Source organism: Arachis hypogaea, chromosome 6 (assembly GCF_003086295.3).
Source record: "Arachis hypogaea cultivar Tifrunner chromosome 6, arahy.Tifrunner.gnm2.J5K5, whole genome shotgun sequence".
Classification (NCBI taxonomy): Eukaryota; Viridiplantae; Streptophyta; class Magnoliopsida; order Fabales; family Fabaceae; genus Arachis; species Arachis hypogaea.
The window spans coordinates 109,534,914-109,556,131 of record NC_092041.1 but is presented as its reverse complement, the minus strand read 5'-3'; the positions used below and the strand labels follow the sequence as shown (position 1 = coordinate 109,556,131).

Genomic DNA, 21,218 nt, shown 5'->3' with positions numbered 1-21,218 from the left:
TTCAATTGGTATCAAGAGCTAAGGTTTGAAGCATCAAGTCTAACAACTTAGAGAAAATATTCAAATGGTCAACATAGGAGCAAATGTGATTGCTTACACTTTTAACGAAGGCAGTCCAATAACATACTATCATTTTTTAATGGTAAGAACTACACCTATAAGAAGGAAAGGATGATGATCTTTGTACAATTCGTGACCTACAACGTATGAAAGATAATCGTAAACAGCCCAAATGTTTCAACAAAGACCAATGCCAAGGTGAAATTGTTCCAAAAGAAATGGAGTGAAATGATGAAGACAAAAAAAAAGTGGAGTTCAATGCCATACTATTAACATGATGCACTATGCCATTAGCCGTGCGAAGTTTTGAAATAATTGTCCACATGGACAGAGGTCAGAAAACTTACCGAAAAAGCAGAAATGTCCCAAACTTCATTCTAGATGTGGAATTGTTCGATATGCGGGGAATTGGTTTTATGAGATCTTTTTCTCCCTCATATTCAAATAATTACATCTTAATTGCTATGGATTATGTTTTTAAATGGGTGGAAGCAGTGCTATTGTCTACTAATAATGCTCAAGTGATACTTTAGTTTCTCAGAAAAAACATTTTCAATAAGTTTGGTATTCCTAAAATCTTGATTAGTGATGAAAGAAGTCACTTCTAAAACAAGTAATTGGATGCTCTTCTTGGATGTTCTTCTCCACAAATATAGGGTTAAACATAAAGTGACTACTTCTTATCACTCTCAGAGAAGTGGCCAAGTAGAAGTTTCTAATAGAGAGTGGAAGTTTTAAGGAAAGAGTGGATCAAAAAATTAGATGATACTCTCTAGACATATAGAACAGCCTTTAAAATACTCATTGACATATCACCATACCAATTTGTGTATAGCTAATCTTGTCACTTACCAGTAAAATTAAAGCATAAAATTTATTGGGCTACTAAGTTTTTTAACTTTGATGCTAAGACTCTATGTAAGAAGAAGCTCATTCAATTCAATGAGCTCGATGAATTCATGGTTACCGTATATGAAAATGGTAAACTCTACAAAGAGAAGACGAAAATGTTGTACGATAAAAAAATCTCTTCAAAAATATTTGAGCTAGACAATAAATTCTTCTCTTCAACTCAAAGTTAAAAATCTTTTTTGAAAAACTCAAAATAAGATGGCAGAGCCCTTCACTAATTTTAAACTTTTTCAAAGAACGCCAAAAAGTATATTAACTTAGATATATAATAATATATTATAGTTATCTACTCAAATCACAACCTATATATATTAAATCAAATACAACACAGCACTTCCATTCGGTTTATTTAATATAAATAAGTTCAAACCCTTAATTTAAACCATACTTATATATAAAGGTCGATCCATAAGCTTTAATTAATAATCTATCCACAAGTAGCTCATAAGCTAACTTGATTTATTTATTGCAAGCTAAGCTTAAATGGATATTATCCTCGTGTATGTTCTGCTTCAATTCAATTTGGAGTTGGAGGTGTGACTATAATCACTGCAGATAAATTATCCCTTGGGTGTGGCATTGCCATAACATGTCCTTCAGGAACTGAAGACGCAACCCAACATGAAACATGAACAGGTTTGTTTGCTTCACAAAATGCTACATTGTACAATCCAAACTCGTTCCACGTTGCTAGGGTGATTTGATATTTGAGACCCAACCTCTTAACATTGTTTCCACCATTATTTGAGCAGCTTTCAATTGTGATGACCCCACTTGATGATGAGGACGAGTGTTTCTTCACAAGGAAAGAAAATTTTGAACCCATTTGTATGTTATGTTTTTGTTCTAAGTTTTTAACACAAAGCATGGCTAACTCCCTCCATGTTTCTTGATTGATACTCATGATCATCACATCAGTGGTGGAAGTGATCTTGAAAATCATGCTTTCTGCTCGCTTTCTGCTGAATGTGCGGCTGATTACATGGCTGGGGAGAACCTCATGATCTTTCACTAAAGGGTGGATAAATATGGATTTCTTAATTTCTCCATTTTGGGGTAACATTTCTTGGTATATCTCTGTCCATTTCTTGAGGAAGTTGTCAACTGCCAAAACCTCTGTCAATAAGAAGAGGCTGCAGCTAATGCCAATTGAGTACCCTCCACATTCAAACTTAGTCACCTAAGACAGTGAGTGGGGAAAAACATATCACTTTCAATAAAATGTTCAAAACATTTGAATTTCATGATATGAGATGTTAACTTTGAATTTCAGTTGGCTGAAAAATGAATGAAGAAAGAAAAATGGTAAGTCAGCTTACATTTTAGGTTCCCATTATAATAATATAAAAAGTACAGAGAATTAATTTTTAAATAGTCGAAATTAATCCATTTTTTTATTATTAAAATATTTTTTTGCTTTATTTTTTGGGAATTTAGGATTTAATATTAAAATTTTGGATTAAAATTTAAAATTAAAAAAATTAATTGATGTCGATGGAAAAAGTAATATAATTTGAACAACTCGAATAAGCAACTTTTTTTTATATGGCCTCCTGTAGTCCTATGCAAATATGCATGTAAGGGCTTATCGAGTAGTCACACTCACTAGAGTTGTTAAATGGACTAGCTAGTACGATCTATCTAGATTCAATTTATCTTTTTTTTTTTTTTTTTGGGTCAAGAGATTCAATTTATCTATATCCCCAGGTTATACAAATTGACTGAATGTTTTGTTCATGGGCATAAATTTTCAGTCCAAATCCTTTATGGTCAACCCAACAAATTAAATGGGATGGCATATTTTACTTTGCATTTGTCTTTTTAAAAAATCATTCTTGTAAAGAATATTGACAAAAAAGTGTTGTTTTTGATAAATACAAAAGAAAAAAATAATTTAGGTTTGAGAGAGATGAGAGAGAAAGAGAGAGAGTGGGTGGGAAACACAGGGATGGCGTAGAACTAGGCATTTGAGTAGAGATTTGAGGGTTTAGAATCGAGAAGAGTTCCATCGTTTGGAAAACGAATCGTTCTCTATTTTTGTAGATCGTCTTCCGGAGGATATATATATATAAGAAGGAGTTGTACCACTTGTTCAACTAGACTGGATGTATAAATGATATCTATCTGTCACGAAAACAAAAGAATGGATCTATATACATTTTTGCATTCATCCGGTATACTATGAAGGGCGGAGCAATGAAGGCTATTGCGGAGATGAACAGAATGAGGTTACGAGGTAAGGTTGTTTTGATAGGAGAAGCCAAGTATCGGCGTACGAATGAAGTGAAGAATATGACGAGACATCATGGGGCGGATGACACCCAGATTACTGTTAAGCATCAACCTCGTCGTGATGAGAACCACGGGTCTTTTGGAAAATTGGTGAAAAAACTGAAGAAAGAGGAGGAGAAAGAGGATCCATACGTCAATGGGTGGACAAAAAAGATAGATGTACCTGTAGCAAAAGAGAACCTCGACTGGTTACAAAGTAGTCTAATAGGAGGAACAACAAAGGCGATTGATTATAATTTTTTAAAGACCCTGATTGGAAAGAATTTGCCTCAAGTAGTGCAAGTTCGAGAATTAGGAGCGTACAAAGCGTTACTGACTTTTGATAGTGTAATCAGCACAGAAGAAGCCTTCACGTTCAAAATGAATACTTTGCTGCAATTCTTTCATCATGTATGGAGATGGGATGAGGAAGAGCGTAGTGAAACGAGAAGAATATGGCTTGAATGTTTTGGTGTTCCTTTGAATACGTGGTCAACAGAGACGTTCATGATGATAGGAAGCCAAAGGGGAGAAGTTATTCAATGTGACAAAGCCACAAAGTCAGGCCTCTCTTTTAGTGTGGGAAGAGTACAAATTGATACTTGTATTATGGATAGTATTAACGAGTGGATCCACATCACGATTGGTACTAGTGGATTTGATTCTTAGTTAAAGAGGTTGGCCGTGAGAGTTATGGTCTGCAGTGCAAACTTGAGGATGTAAGTGTACTTTTTCGCTCAACAGAATGTGAGATTTTGGGTGAGAGCAGCCTGAGTGCGATAGTGCCAGTGCCAAGCAGCGATTTGGAAATTGAATTGATGATGGCGGTGTCGAGGGAGGAAGAAGCTAAGGATAGATTGGTAATTACTGAAGAAATTTTGAATGTTCAATTTCAAATACAAAGGGTAACAGATGATGCTCTTTTAGAAGGAAATGCTGATTTTATGGGATACAAAGATATGGCTAATGATGAGGAATCAGAAAGAATGGTGATCTGGGGGTATAATAATGTTGGGCTGAAGACAAAATCCAACTGGGAGAAAGAAAATGACTAAAAAAGGATTCCTATATGGCCCAACAAGGAAATGTGTGCCAATTGTGCTGAGATGAGAATGATGGGCCTTATCCCATCTAACAAATGCCCAAGTCGGGCTGATGGAGCTGGAGGAAGAGTTGGGCTGGTGGACGGGAGACTGGGTCAGGCAAGGAAGGATCGGGCAGGAGGGGAAGGCGGGCTAGCGATAGGGAGACAGGGTCGGGTTACGCCTGCTCCTACTCCAATTCTGCACAACGCTCCCACACCTGGGTTGTGCGCTGCTAGAACAAGTTAGAATGGTTGCACGAACCAGGGCTGCGATGGCGTGGCTTTCTCTCGCAACAACATAGAGGGCCAACCCAGAGAGCTATGGCGCCACAGTCAAGGAGAAGTCGGCGCTGTTGGATCCGCGATGAAGACCGTAGAGGACGCATCACAACCACCGAAATGCCTCTCTATAGATCGTGTGTCCGTAGCAGACAACCTCTCATCACCGGCACAGAGAGGCAGCGTTCTTGCAAGGATGACGGAACTGCGGAGACGTAGAGGTCAGCGGAACAGTGGTCGGACAGAGTTCTATGGACGGTAGAGTCAGAATAGAACAAGATGGAGGCAAGTTGGAAGTTTGTGCGACATTGAATGATGCGGGGCTTGATGATGGCTGTGTTGAGGCTGGGACTCGCGTGGATTTTGGTGCTGGTAATCTGAAGAACAATGACGGAATGGCTCTGGATAGGGAAGAACAGATGCTGGAAAATAAGAAGGCGTAGGAATTAGCTGTCAAATCAGGAGCAGTGCAGTACGACAAAGAAGAGGATATCATGGCAATTTTTCAAGAATAGAATGAAGCATTAGCTCAAAAAAGGCGGATGGCAAAGTAGAAAGAAAAGGTACAGAGATGCAGACCGAAAAAACTCAATAAGGTGTGTAATACATATGTGAAATGATTCTTAGTTCTTGGAATGTTAGGGGGTTACGGGGTGTTGAAAAATTGAGTATGGTGAAAGAACTAAAAAAGAAGCAAAAACTGAATATGTTAGGTTTGGTTGAATCTAAACTATAAGTTGTGACTAAGTTTGATGTAATACGTATTTGGGGAAACGATATGATGCTGTGGGGTGGGAGTATATAGGATTGGAAGGAACGTCTGGGGTTCTATTGTTAATGTGGGATGATATGCTGTTTAGAATGAATAACTGTTACAAAGGAGATAGATGGTTATGTGTTGAAGGAGTTCTTATAAAGAATGGGTTCAGCTGTGCCTTTTGTTTGGTATATGGTGCTCACACTAGAGTGGAGAAACTTACAGTGTGGGAGGAATTGAGTTTTATAGCTGGCCTATGTCAAGTTCCGATGTGTTATATGGGTGACTTTAATGAGGTTATTCAGGTTGAAAAAAGAAAAGGTCAGGACAGCTTAACAGCGTCTGCAGAAGATTTTAAAGGTTGGGTCCAAGATATGCAGCTAGTGGACTTACCGTTGAATGATCGATAATTTACATGGTCTAGAGGCCACTCTTGCAGTCGTATTGATGGAGTTCTAGTGACTGTAGAATGGACTGAGGAGTTCCTGGAGATTCGTTGAAAAGGAGGCCCAAGAGGTTTATCATATCACTACCCAATTATAGTTGAGGACTCCAAATTCAGAAGTGGTCCACGCCTTTTCCGGAGCTTAGATTCTTGGTTCACACATGGTGGTTTTCTAAGAATGGTCAGGGAGAAATGGAGGAATCTTGAGGAGATACAATTCACAGATAAGCTGAAGGCTCTAACGATGCCATTGGGGATATGGCATAAGGACAATTTGGGTGACATGGACAAGAAAATTCAGCGCTTTGAGGAGAAGATCAAGAAGATAGATGATATGGTCGGCAATGGAGTTTATGATGGTACAGTAGAGGCTAGAAGGAAGGCTCTAGTAAGCTGTTGCAAGCAGGGGTATGTGAGAAAGGAACTACACTGGAAGCATATGTCGCGATCCAGGCATGCGAAGGATATGGATAAAAATACTAGGTATTTCCATAACTTAGCATCGGCAAGAAGAAGGAACAATAGTATTGACGCTCTGATAATTAATGGAAGATTGATAAGAAATCAAGCTCGGATCAAGATTGCTATCATGGAGTTTTATAAGGATTTGTATCATCAGGAGAGGTCACTGATTGTGAGATTTAGGGATGGTCTGGTAAATAGGATCGATGAAGAAGATTCCATAGCTTTGGAGAGGATGCCGACAATGGAAGAGGTCAGGGAGGTGGTTTGGGATTGTGAATCATCAAAGGCACCAAGAAGTGATGGGTATAACATGAACTTCATTAAAAAGTGTTGGGATGAGACTGGTACGAAGTTTACGACAGCTGTTCTGGAGTTCTTTCGGTCATCAAGATTGCCTGCTGATTCCAATATTACGTGGGTGGCCCTAACACCTAAGTTTATTGGAGCCAAAGAGATTAAGGACCTCAGGCCGATTAGCATGGTAAGCTGTGTGTATAAAGTGATCTCTAAAGTGATGGTCAGATGATTGAGATCAGTGATGCCAGGTCTAGTAGGGGAGACTCAGAGCGCATTCGTGAAGGGTCAGAAAATACATGATATGGCACTTATTGCTTGTGAAACAGTGCAATGGTTAAAGATGAGAAAGAAGAAAGCAGCTATCATTAAATTGGACTTTCAGAAGGCTTATGATCGGGTAAAATAGAGCTTTGTGGATATAATGCTACAGAAGATGGACTTTGGTTAGAGGTGGAGAGAATGGGTAAAGGAGTGTGTTGGTACTGCATCAATGTCAATACTGATAAATGACTCACCATCTAAACCTTTTTAAGATGGAGAGGGGTGATGAGCGGATAATTTGTACGCTTTTTGGCATTGTTTTTAGTATGTTTTTAGTATGATCTAGTTAGTTTTTAGTATATTTTTATTAGTTTTTAGTTAAAAATCACTTTTCTGGACTTTACTATGAGTTTGTGTGTTTTTCTGTGATTTCAGGTATTTTCTGGCTGAAATTGAGAGACCTGAGCAAAAATCTGATTCAGAGACTGAAAAGGACTGCAGATGCTGTTGGATTCTGACCTCCCTACACTCGAAGTGGATTTTCTGGAGCTATAGAAGCCCAATTGGCGCGCTCTCAACGGCGTTGGAAAGTAGACATCCTGGGCTTTCCAGCAATATATGATAGTTTATACTTTGCCCAAGATTTGATGGCCCAAACCGGCGTTCAAAGTCACCCTCAGAAATCCCAGCGTTAAACGCCGGAACTGGCACCAAAATGGGAGTTAAACGCCCAAACTGGCATAAAAGCTGGCGTTTAACTCCAAGAGAAGTCTCTGCACAAAAATGCTTCATTGCTCAGCCCAAGCACACACCAAGTGGGCCCGGAAAGTGGATTTTTATGTCATTTACTCATTTCTGTAAACCTTAGGCTACTAGTTTTCTATAAGTAGGACCTTTTACTATTGTATTTGTATCTTTTGATCACTTTAGATCTCTAGATCATCTTTGGACGTCTAGTTCTTAGATCATTGGGAGGCTGGCCTCACGGCCATGCCTAGACCTTGTTCTTATGTATTTTCAACGGTGGAGTTTCTACACACCATAGATTAAGGTGTGGAGCTCTGCTGTACCTCGAGTATTAATGCAATTACTATTGTTCTTCCATTCAATTCCGCTTGTTCTTGTTCCAAGATATCACTTGTCCTTCAACTTGATGAATGTGATGATCCGTGACACTCATCATCATTCTCACTTATGAACGTGTGACTGACAACCACCTCCGTTCTACCTTCGATTGGGTGAATATCTCTTGGATTCCTGATTGCACGATGCATGGTTGATCGCCTGACAACCGAGTGCTCGCCTGACAACCGAGCCAACCATTCCGTGAGATCAGAGTCTTCGTGGTATAGGCTAGAACTGATGGCGGCATTCAAGAGAATCCGGAAGGTCTAACCTTGTCTGTGGTATTCTGAGTAGGATTCAATGATTGAATGACTGTGACGTGCTTCAAACTCCTAGCAGGCGGGGCGTTAGTGACAGACGCAAAAGAATCGCTGGATTCTATTCCGGCCTGACCGAGAACCGACAGATGATTAGCCATGCTGTGACAGAGCATAGGAACATTTTCACTGAGAGGATGGGAGGTAGCCACTGACAACGGTGAAACCCTACATAAGCTTGCCATGGAAAAGAGTAAGAAGGATTGGATGAAGACAGTAGGAAAGCAGAGAGACGGAAGGGAAGGCATCTTCATGCACTTATCTGAAGCTCCTACCAATGAATTACATAAGTATCTCTATCTTTATCTTTGTGTTTTTATGCGTTCATCACCATATCCATTTGAGTTTGCCTGACTAAGATTTACAAGATGACCATAGCTTGCTTCATACTAACAATCTCTGTGGGATCGACCCTTACTCGCGTAAGGTTTATTACTTGCACGACCCAGTACACTTGCTGGTTAGTTGTGCGAAGTTGTGTTTATGCCATGGTATTGAACACCAAGTTTTTGGATTCATTACCGGGGATTATGTGAGTTGTGAAAAGTATTGATCACAATTTCGTGCACCAAGTTTTTGGCGCCGTTGCCGGGGATTGTTCAAGTTTTGAGCAAGCTTTTGGTCCGGTAACATCAGTGCCAAAATCCGGCAACAGCACCAAGTTTTTGGCGCCGTTGCCGGGGATTGTTCAGTTTGGACAACTGACGGTTCATCTTGTTGCTTAGATTAGGTATTTATTTTTTTCGAAATTCTTGAAGATGAGTTCTAGAGTTTCATGATGATTTGTTGAAGTCTGGCTGGCTGAGAAGCCATGTCTAATCTCATTGGACCGAGGTTTCAACTTATCATCACAAGAGCTTGTTGATTCTTATCAATCTTGCTTTTGGAGCAATGATCTGCTAAGGCTTGGCTGGCCATTGGCCATGTCTAGTGTTTTGGACCGAAGCTTTCTTTGAAAGCTTGGCTGGCTGTGAAGCCATGTCTAATTCCTGGACCGGAGTCTTAGACTAGCATTGCACTGATTCCTGGAACTCTCATTAAGAATTTTGATATCTTTCTCCACTTAATTTTCGAAAAAGCACAAAAAAAATAAAAAAAAATTATTTCTTGTTTGAGTCTAAAGTCTCATTTTAAGTTTGGTGTCAATTGCATGTTTCTGTTTTTCTTGCATTCATTCATGTGTCTTAAGGATCTTCAAGTAATGCTTGATGATTTCTTACTCTAATCTTTGAATTCTCTTGACTTGAGTGTTTATGTGTCTCATATGCATTTTCATTAGTGTCAGTAGTATACAAACTACTAAGTTTGGTGTCTTGCATGCATTGTTATTTGATTTTAGTTGCATTTTGATTATTCCTTATTATTAAAAATCCAAAAATATTTGTAATTTGTGTCTTTTCAAGTCAATAGTACAGAAGAATTGAAGATTCAGAACATTCAGCAGAGGAATTGCACAGAAAAAGCTGGGCGTTCAAAATGCCCAGTGAAGAAGGACAGACTGGCGTTTAAACGCCAGCCAGGGTACCTGGTAGGGCGTTTAACGCCCAAAAAGGTAGTGTTTTGGGCGTTAAATGCCAGAATGTGCACCATTCTGGGCGTTTAACGCCAGGATGGCACAAGGGGGAAGATTTTGTTTTCAAATCAGATTTTTTTCAAGTTTTCAAAGTTTTTCAAAATCAAATCTTTTTCAAATCATATCTTTTCAATCAAATCTTTTTCAAAATCAACTTCTTTCCATTTTCAAAGATACTTACTATCAATTAATGATTTGATTCAACATTTCAAGTATGTTGCCTTTTCTGTTGAGAAAGGTTTAATGTTTGAATCATATCTTTTCTTGTTAGTCAAGTTTTTAATTTTCAAAATCAAATCTTTTTTTTAAATGTTCTTCAAATCATATCTTCTCAATCACATTTTTTTAAAAACCAATCATATCTTCTTAACCACATCTTTTTCAAAATAGTTTTCAATCAAATCTTTTTTATTTCTAATTTCAAAATCTTTTTCAAAAATCACTTGATTTCTTTTCCACCCTTGATTTTCGAAAATCAATTAAGGTTTTTCAAAATGTTTTCAAAATATTTTACTTAATTTTCGAAAATTGCTTCCCTTCTTCTCACATCCTTCTATTTATGGACTAACACTATCCCTTAATGCAAAATTCGAACTCCATCTTCTTTGATAAGTTCGAATTTTCTACTTCTGTCTTCTACTTTTCTTTTCCTCTGACACCTAAAGGAATCTCTATACTGTGACATAGAGGATTCCACATTTTCTTGTTCCCTTCTCTTTCTTATGAGCAGGAGCAAAGACAAAAACATTCTTGTTGAGGCTGATCCTGAACCTGAAAGGACCTTGAAGAGAAAGCTAAGAGAAGCCAAAGCACAACTCTCTTTAAAGGACCTAACCGAATTCTTCAAAGAAGAAGAACATATGGCACCCGAAAACAACAATGCCAACAATGCAAGGAAGGTGCTGGGTGACTTCACTGCACCTACTCCCGATTTCTATGGGAGAAGCATCTCTATCCCTGCCATTGGAGCAAACAACTTTGAGCTTAAGCCTCAATTAGTTTCTCTAATGCAACAGAATTGCAAGTTCCATGGACTTCCATTGGAAGATCCTCATCAGTTCTTAGCTGAATTCTTGCAAATCTGTGACACTGTCAAGACTAATGGGGTTGACCCTGAGGTCTACAGACTTATGCTATTCCCTTTTGCTGTAAGAGACAGAGCTAGGACATGGTTGGACTCTCAACCTAAAGAAAGCCTGGACTCTTGGGAAAAGCTAGTCAATGCCTTCTTGGCAAAGTTCTTTCCACCTCAAAAATTGAGTAAGCTTAGAGTGGAAGTCCAAACCTTCAGACAGAAAGAAGGAGAATCCCTCTATGAAGCTTGGGAAAGATACAAACAATTAATCAGAAAGTGTCCTTCTGATATGCTTTCTGAATGGAGCATCATAGGTATTTTCTATGATGGTCTCTCTGAACTATCCAAGATGTCTTTGGATAGCTCTGCTGGAGGATCTCTTCATCTGAAGAAGACGCCTACAGAAGCTCAAGAGCTGATTGAAATGGTTGCAAATAACCAATTCATGTACACTTCTGAAAGAAATCCTGTGAACAATGGGACTAGTCAGAAGAAAGGAGTTCTTGAGATTGACATTCTGAATGCCATATTGGCTCAGAACAAAATATTGACTCAACAAGTCAATATGATTTCTCAAAGTCTGTCTGGAATGCAAAATGCACCAAGCAGTACTAAAGAAGCTTCATCTGAGGAAGAAGCCTATGATCCTGAAAGCCCTTCAATGGAAGAGGTGAATTACATGGGAGAACCCTATGGAAACACCTATAATCCTTCATGGAGAAATCATCCAAATTTTTCATGGAAGGATCAACAGAGACCCCAACAAGGTTTCAACAATAATAATGGTGGAAGAAACAGGTTTAGCAATAGCAAGCCTTTTCCATCATCTTCTCAGCAACAGACAGAGAGTTCCAAGCAGAATACCTCTGACTTAGCAACCATGGTCTCTGATCTGATCAAAACCACTCAAAGTTTCATGACTGAAACAAGGTCCTCCATTAGAAATTTGGAGGCACAAGTGGGCCAGCTGAGCAAGAAAATTACTGAACTCCCTCCTAGTACTCTTCCAAGCAATACAGAAGAAAATCCAAAAGGAGAGTGCAAAGCCATCAACATGGCCGAATTTTGGGAGGAAGAAGAGGCAGTGAACGCCACTGAGGAAGACCTCAATGGACGTCCACTGGCCTCCAATGAGTTCCCCAATGCGGAACCATGGGAATCTGAGGCTCAAAATGAGACCATAGAGATTCCATTGGACTTACTTCTGCCATTCATGAGCTCTGATGAGTATTCTTCCTCTGAAGAGGATGAGTATGTCACTGAAGAGCAAGTGGCTAAATACCTTGGAGCAATCATGAAGCTAAATGACAAGTTATTTGGAAATGAGACTTGGGAGGATGAACCCCCTTTGCTCACCAAAGAACTGGATGACTTGTCTAGGCAGAAACTGCCTCAAAAGAGACAGGATCCTGGGAAGTTTTCAATACCTTGTACCATAGGCACCATGACCTTCAAGAAGGCCTTGTGTGACTTAGGGTCAAGTGTAAACCTCATGCCTCTCTCTGTAATGGAGAAGTTAGAGATCTCTGAGGTACAAGCTGCAAAAATCTCACTAGAGATGGCAGACAACTCAAGAAAACAAGCCCATGGACTTGTAGAGGATGTTCTGGTTAAAGTTGAAGACCATTACATCCCTACTGATTTCATAGTCCTAGAGACTGGGAAGTGCATGGATGAATCCATCATCCTTGGCAGACCCTTCCTAGCCACAGCAAAGGCTGTGATTGATGTTGATAGAGGAGAGTTGATCATTCAAGTGAATGAAGAATTCTTGGTGTTCAAGGCCCAAGGATATCCCTCTGTCATCATGGAGAGAAAGCATGAAGAGCTTCTCTCAAAAACAGAGCCCCCACAGTCAAACTCTAAGTTTGGTGTTGGGAGGCCAAAACCAAACTCTAAGTTTGGTGTTGAACCCCCACATTCAAACTCTAAGTTTGGTGTTGGGAGGTTCCAACATAGCTCTAAGCATTTCTGAGGCTCCATGAGAGTCCTCTGTCAAGCTAATGACATTAAAGAAGCGCTTGTTGGGAGGCAACCCAATGTTTTATAATTAACTATTTTCCTTTGTCATTTTATTTTTTTGTAGGTTGATGATCATGAGAAGTCACAAAATCAATGAAAAAAGCAAAAACAGAATGAAAAATAGGAAGAAAAACAGCACACCCTGGAGGACGCACCTACTGGCGTTTAAACGCCAGTGAGGTTAGCAGATGGGCGTTTAACGCCCAGTCTGGCACCATTCTGGGCGTTTAACGCCAGAAAGGGGCACCAGACTGGCGTTAAACGCCAGAAAAGGGCAAGAAGCTGGCGTTAAACGCCAGAAATGGGCACCAGCCCGGCGTTTAACGCCAGAATTGGCACAAAACGAGATTTTGCTTGCCATTTGGTGCAGGGATGACTTTTCCTTGACACCTCAGGATCTGTGGACCCCACAGGATCCCCACCTACCCTACCACTCTCTCTCTTCTTCACCCATTCACCAATCACCTCAACACCTCTTCCCCAAAAAACCCTTCACCTATCAAATCCCATCTTTCTCTTCACCACTCACATCCATCCTTCATAAAACCCCACCTACCTCACCATTCAAATTCAAACCACTTTCCCACCCAAACCCACCCTCAAATGACCGAACCCTACCCTTCCCCCTCTCCTATATATACCCTCCTTCACTCCTTCATTTTCACACAACATACACACCACTTCTCCCCTTCTTGGCCGAAAACAAAAGCCATTCCCTTTCTCCTCATTTCTTCTTCTTCTCCTCTCTTCTTCCTTCTTTTGCTCGAGGATGAGCAAACATTTTAAGTTTGGTGTGGTAAAAGCATTGCTTTTTGTTTTTTCATAACCATTTATGGCATCCAAGGCCGGAGAAACCTCTAGAAAGAGAAAAGGGAAGGCAAAAGCTTCCACCTCCGAGTCATGGGAGATGGAGAGATTCATCTCAAGGGTGCATCAAGACCACTTCTATGAAGTTGTGGCCTTGAAGAAGGTGATCCCCGAGGTCCCTTTTTCACTCAAAAAGAGTGAATATCCGGAGATCCGACATGAGATCCGAAGAAGAGGTTGGGAAGTTCTTACCAACCCCATTCAACAAGTCAGAATCTTGATGGTTCAAGAGTTCTATGCCAATGCATGGATCACCAAGAACCATGATCAAAGTGTGAACCCGGATCCAAAGAATTATCTTACTATGGTTCGGGGGAAATACTTGGATTTCAGTCCGGAAAGTGTAAGGTTGGCATTCAACTTGCCTATGATGCAAGGAGATGAGCACCCTTACACTAGAAGGGTCAACTTTGATCAAAGGTTGGACCAAGTCCTCACAATCATATGTGAAGAGGGCGCTCAATGGAAGAGAGATTCAAGAGGGAAGCCGGTTCAATTGAGAAGGCATGACCTCAAACCCGTGGCTAGAGGATGGTTGGAGTTTATCCAACGCTCAATCATTCCCACTAGCAACCGGTCCGAAGTTACCATAGACCGGGCTATCATGATTCATAGCATCATGATTGGAGAAGAAATAGAAGTTCATGAGGTTATAGCTCAAGAGCTTTATAAGGTGGCGGACAAGTCCTCTACCTTGGCAAGGTTAGCCTTTCCTCATCTCATTTGTCACCTCTGTTATTCAGTTGGAGTTGACATAGAGGGAGACATCCCTATTGATGAGGACAAGCCCATCACTAAGAAGAGGATGGAGCACACAAGAGACCCCACTCATCATGAGATCCCTGAGATACCTCAAGGGATGCACTTTCCTCCACAAAACTATTGGGAGCAACTAAACACCTCCCTAGGAGAATTGAGTTCCAACATGGGACAACTAAGGGTGGAGCACCAAGAACACTCCATCATCCTCCATGAAATTAGATAAGATCAAAGAATCATGAGAGAGGAGCAACAAAGACAAGGAAGAGACATTGAGGAGCTCAAGCACTCCATAGGATCTTCAAGAGGAAGAAAGAGCCGCCATCACTAAGGTGGACCCGTTCCTTAATTTCCTTGTTCTTTATTTGTCTGTTTTTCGAATTTTAGTGCTTATGTTTATCTATGTTTGTGTCTTGTGATCATTAGTGTCTTAGTGTCTATGGCTTAAAGTTATGAATGTCCTATGAATCCATCACCTTTCTTGAATAAAAAAAGTGCTTAATTGAAAAAGATGAGAATTGCATGAATTTTGAATTTTATAATAGTTTAATTATTTTGATGTGGTGGCAATACTTTTGTTCTCTGAATGTATGCTTAAACAGTGCATATGTCTTTTGAATTTGTGATTCATGAATGTTGGCTCTTGAAAGAATGATGAAAAAGGAGACATGTTACTGAGGATCTGAAAAATCATTAAAATGATTCTTGAAGCAAGAAAAAGCAATGAAAAAAAAAGGGGGAGAAAAACGAAAAAAAAAGAGAGAAAAGAAAGAAATAAAGTTGTGATCCAAGGCAATAAGAGTGTGCTTAAGAACCCTGGACACCTCTAATTGGGGACTCTAGCAAAGCTGAGTCACAATCTGAAAAGGTTCACCCAATTATGTGTCTGTGGCATGTATGTATCCGGTGGTAATACTGGAAGACAGAGTGCTTTGGGCCACAGCCAAAACTCAATAAGTAGCTATGTTCAAGAATCATCATACTCTACTAGGAGAATCAATAACACTATCTGGATTCTAAGTTCCTAAAGAAGCCAATCATTCTGAATTTCAAAGGATAGAGTGAGATGCCAAAACTATTCAGAGGCAAAAAGCTAAAAGCCCCGCTCATCTAATTAATACTGATCTTCATAGATGTTTTTGGAATTCATTGCATATTCTCTTCTTTTTATCTTATTTGATTTTCAGTTGCTTGAGGACAAGCAACAATTTAAGTTTGGTGTTGTGATGAGCGGATAATTTGTACGCTTTTTGGCATTGTTTTTAGTATGATCTAGTTAGTTTTTAGTATATTTTTATTAGTTTTTAGTTAAAATTCACTTTTCTGGACTTTACTATGAGTTTGTGTGTTTTTCTGTGATTTCAGGTATTTTCTGGCTGAAATTGAGGGACCTGAGCAAAAATCTGATTCAGAGACTGAAAAGGACTGCAGATGCTGTTGGATTCTGACCTCCCTGCACTCGAAGTGGATTTTCTGGAGCTACAGAAGCCCAATTGGCGCGCTCTCAACGGCGTTGGAAAGTAGACATCCTGGGCTTTCCAGCAATATATGATAGTCCATACTTTGCCCAAGATTTGATGGCCCAAACCGGCGTTCAAAGTCACCCTCAGAAATCCCAGCGTTAAACGCCGAAACTGGCACCAAAATGGGAGTTAAACGCCCAAACTGGCATAAAAGCTGGCGTTTAACTCCAAGAGAAGTCTCTGCACGAAAATGCTTCATTGCTCAGCCCAAGCACACACCAAGTGGGCCCGGAAGTGGATTTTTATGTCATTTACTCATTTCTGTAAACCTTAGGCTACTAGTTTTCTATAAGTAGGACCTTTTACTATTGTATTTGTATCTTTTGATCACTTTAGATCTCTAGATCATCTTTGGACGTCTAGTTCTTAGATCATTGGGAGGCTGGCCTCACGGCCATGCCTAGACCTTGTTCTTATGTATTTTCAACGGTGGAGTTTCTACACACCATAGATTAAGGTGTGGAGCTCTGCTGTACCTCGAGTATTAATGCAATTACTATTGTTCTTCCATTCAATTCCGCTTGTTCTTGTTCCAAGATATCACTTGTTCTTCAACTTGATGAATGTGATGATCTGTGACACTCATCATCATTCTCACTTATGAACGTGTGACTGACAACCACCTCCGTTCTACCTTCGATTGGGTGAATATCTCTTGGATTCCTGATTGCACGATGCATGGTTGATCGCCTGACAACCGAGTGCTCGCCTGACAACCGAGTCAACCATTCCGTGAGATCAGAGTCTTCGTGGTATAGGCTAGAACTGATGGCGGCATTCAAGAGAATCCGGAAGGTCTAACCTTGTCTGTGGTATTCTGAGTAGGATTCAATGATTGAATGACTGTGACGTGCTTCAAACTCCTAGCAGGCGGGGCGTTAGTGACAGACGCAAAAGAATCGCTGGATTCTATTCCGGCCTGACCGAGAACCGACAGATGATTAGCCATGCTGTGACAGAGCATAGGAACATTTTCACTGAGAGGATGGGAGGTAGCCACTGACAACGGTGAAACCCTACATAAGCTTGCCATGGAAAAGAGTAAGAAGGATTGGATGAAGACAGTAGGAAAGCAGAGAGACGGAAGGGAAGGCATCTTCATGCGCTTATCTGAAGCTCCTACCAATGAATTACATAAGTATCTCTATCTTTATCTTTGTGTTTTTATGCGTTCATCACCATATCCATTTGAGTTTGCCTGACTAAGATTTACAAGATGACCATAGCTTGCTTCATACTAACAATCTCTGTGGGATCGACCCTTACTCGCGTAAGGTTTATTACTTGCACGACCCAGTACACTTGCTGGTTAGTTGTGCGAAGTTGTGTTTTTGCCATGGTATTGAACACCAAATTTTTGGATTCATTACCGGGGATTATGTGAGTTGTGAAAAGTATTGATCACAATTTCGTGCACCAAGGGGCTTGAGACAAGGTGACCCACTGTCCCCATTTTTATCTGTTCTTGTTGTTGATGTTCTGCATAGGATGCTAGGGAGGCAGTCAGAAACAGACGTATATTGCCTCTATTGGTTGGCAAGAATAATATAGACATGTCACACCTCCACTTTGCGGATGACACTATATTGTTCTGTCAACCGGAGGAAGAGACCATTAAGAACTATGCCAGGCTGCTAAGGTATTTTGAGTTGATGTCGGGGTTAAGTATCAACTGTGACAAGTCAAGCCTAATCCCAATCAATTGTGATCAGCAGTGGACCTACAACATGTGCAACTCATTGGGATATAAGGAGGCTAATCTTTCAATTAGGTATCTTGGCATCTCGTTAGGAGCAAACCCAAGGCTGGTAAGTACTTGGAAACCTATTATTGATAAAGTCAATGAGAAACTTAGCTTATGGAAGGCAAAAATACTCAATAAAGCGGGTAAGCTAGTCCTTATTAAATCTGTATTGAATAGCTTGTCTCTGTACTATTTGAGCCTGTACAAGATACCGAAAATAGTGGCAGAAATGTTGATTTCATTGCAGCGACAATTCTTATGGAGTAAGGAGGACGGTCGAAATGGTGTGCTGATGGTTAAGTGGGAAATGGTTCAGGCTCCTAAGAAGTTGGGTGGATTGGGAGTAGGTGACGCCGTGGTTAGGAACACAACCCTCCTGTTCAAGTGGTGTCATGGCGTTTTTCAAAAGAAGAGTGTCCATTATGGAAGAAAGTTATATGCTCCTGTTATAACTTGAACCCTAATGTAATGTTATCTGCTTAGACATTGCCTAGTAGAGGGAGTTCATGGAAGGATATCTGTCACTTGCAATTCAAGGATAGTAATGGGATAAGATGATTAATGGGTTGTCCATGGAGGTGGGTGATGGAAGGAGGACTTGCTTTTGGGAAGATGTTTGGCTACAGAGCGGTTCACTAATGATGAGTTTTCCGAAACTTTTCTCTATTTCAAACCAAAGAGGATCTATCATAGGGGATTGTGGATTTTGGGATGGGCTAGAGTGAATTTGGAATTTCTAGTGGAGGCGAGAGTTATATCAATGAGAGTTGGAATTAATGGATCAACTGCATGAGACTTAACGACCTGTAAAGTTAGCTTATGATACGCAAGACAGAGTTGTCTGGAAGTTTGACAAAGAAGGCATTTTTTCAACTAACTCTTTTGTGCAGGTGATGCATTCAGAAACAACTCCAGAGGATATTACCAGCTATAATTTCACAAGAACCATATGGCAAGGTTTGGTTCCACCGCGAGTGGAGGTATTTATTTGGTTTGTGTTGATAGGAAGAATTAATACTAAAGAAAGACTGCGTAGGCTGGGTATCATTAGCCATGGTGATGACATGTGCGTACTGTGTAAAAAAGAGGTTGAGCATATTTACCATTTGTTCTTTGGTTGTGAGTTTACTTGACAGGTGTGGTGTGACTGATTATCAGACTTTCGAAAACTCTGGTCTATTCTGGGCTAACTGAAAGAGCACTTTGAGAGTTGGATAGGCGTCGCCAACAGGAAAGAGGAGCGCAAAAAGTGGCTCATTTGCTTCTTTGCTGTTATTTGGAACGTTTGGTTAGAGAGAAACAAACGGATCTTTAATAACAAGGAAGCAGGTGTAGAAGAGGTGTTTCGGAGTTCTTTGACCAGCGTTAGAGAGTGGAGTAGTTTGGATCCCTTTAGTTGTTGATGGCTATGCCATAGATAGCACAAGGGATACTTTTTTATTTATTTCTTTTTGTGGATGTTAAGTTTTGTCAGCTCTCTTATCGCGTTGAGTTCGTTTGTTAAAAAAAAAAAAACAAAAAACAATTTAAATGTAACGTATTTATTTAATTCAAAATTTAAACAGATATAATTAAAAAAAAAAAATCGCCAATTTAAATGGATAAACTTAGTAATGGATTTAATCTGTTTCCACACTCCTCTGCCCCCACTAACTACAAAAGGTATCATTATGTCCCCTTAAAACCTTATTATTCACATGGGTACGTGGTTAAACTTTGGGTAAATGCACTAGTAATTCATTAAACGAAACGGAAGTGAAGTACATGTACTTGCCTGAACAGAGCACAAGGGTGAGAACTGAGGAAGTGTCTCATCAATTTCCTTCCAGTAGACAAGCTCAGTCTCATTATCATTGTGTCTCTCATTGAGATCAAGAAATTGTGACAAGCTCCATTGACACTGTGCCGACAATAGTCGAAACCCAGAATCAATAGACACAATTTCCAGTCCCGTGTCTCTTTCCAGGAGCCTGGCAGCGAGTATAGGGTAGTCCACTAGGGCCATGCACAGTGACTCCACAATCCAACCATAAAAAGACCAATCACTCTCCTCACCATTATCGTTATTATAGTAGAACACTACTTGGTAGCACCCTCCAACAATGCTCCTTGGCTGCATGCTATCATGGTCGTTACTGGCTAACAACACTTTTTGAGCTAGCCGTGGCTGAGTTTCCTTGACCGGTGCCACAGTCTTCACGGCTAAGATCCGCACCTTTGGGAGGCTATGACCATCATCATGGGTGGCACCTTTGTCAAGCACAACGTCCATGATTTCTTGGGTTAAGTAATGGCCTTTGATAGTTGGAATGAATTATACGGATTCTACTTCCAACTGTCACTCTTAACATATATATATATATATATATATATATATATATATATATATATATATATATATATATACTGGTGGATATTTCAATTGAAATTTTTTTTTATATATATATATATATATACCGGTGGATATTTCAATTGAAAAATTTTTTTGCTGATCTTTAAATGATAAATGGTAAGATTAGATTTTGATATATTATGAAAGTATTATTTTTATTTAAAATATGACTAAATACATAAATCATATTTTTATACAAAACAATTTTATAAAAAGATATTTTTGATATCTTTATTTAACTAACTCGTATATATAAACGTTTTTGTGTAACATTTTGAATAGATTCAAAAAAGAGAAAATGACATTTTTTTCAGTATATATATGTTTAAATGATTTTTTTATTATTATTATTTTTAAAATATATAATTTTTTTATAAGAGTTAAAATAACATATATTTTAACTTATTAGACTAAAATACTCTTTAATAATATATTATAATTATATATATTAGTATTAATAATATAAAATATATATCTATTATTAGTGTAACATATTTAATTTATTTTTAATATTTAACGTATTATAAAAATATTTAATTTAAAAATTTTAGATATTAAAAATAAATAAATTTTATTACTTTAACAATAAATATGTATTTCATATCATTATTATTATTACTATTATCACATAATATAAAATATTTTACCTTTTTAAAAAAATATTCAATTAAATTTTTTTTATATATTTCATGATTAATGATAATATATCAAAAATAAATAAAATATATTATAATAATAAAAAATATATTTTTATATTATTATTTTTCCTACTATAATAATATAAATATATTACTGTTAGTATAATTAATTTTATTTATTTTTAATATTTTATTGTTAATCATGAAATATATAAAAAAATTTTAAATTAAATATTTTTTATAACAAATTAAAATATTAAAAATTAAAATCTAATTACAATAATAATAATTTTATATTTTATATTATATATTATTACTTTTCTTGAATAACCAAATAATTATCATTAATTCA

General features: G+C 38.7%; 1 protein-coding gene and 1 non-coding gene across 2 annotated transcripts; both read right to left on the bottom strand.

Annotated features, from left to right (window-relative positions):
• Window positions 1-1,254: 1,254 nt before the first annotated feature.
• On the bottom strand, window positions 1,255-20,187 carry LOC112755612 (tetrahydroanabasine acetyltransferase). The gene is made up of 2 exons (XM_025803812.2): window positions 19,611-20,187; window positions 1,255-2,152 (listed from the first exon to the last, which is right to left on the bottom strand). The coding sequence occupies exons 1-2, from the start codon at window positions 20,106-20,108 to the stop codon at window positions 1,490-1,492; spliced, it is 1,161 nt and encodes a 386-aa protein (XP_025659597.1). The 5' UTR covers window positions 20,109-20,187; the 3' UTR covers window positions 1,255-1,489.
• LOC112761137 (small nucleolar RNA R71) lies at window positions 11,109-11,216 on the bottom strand. The gene has a single exon (XR_003181546.1). It is a non-coding gene; the product is annotated as a small nucleolar RNA R71 (small nucleolar RNA).
• Window positions 20,188-21,218: the final 1,031 nt, after the last annotated feature.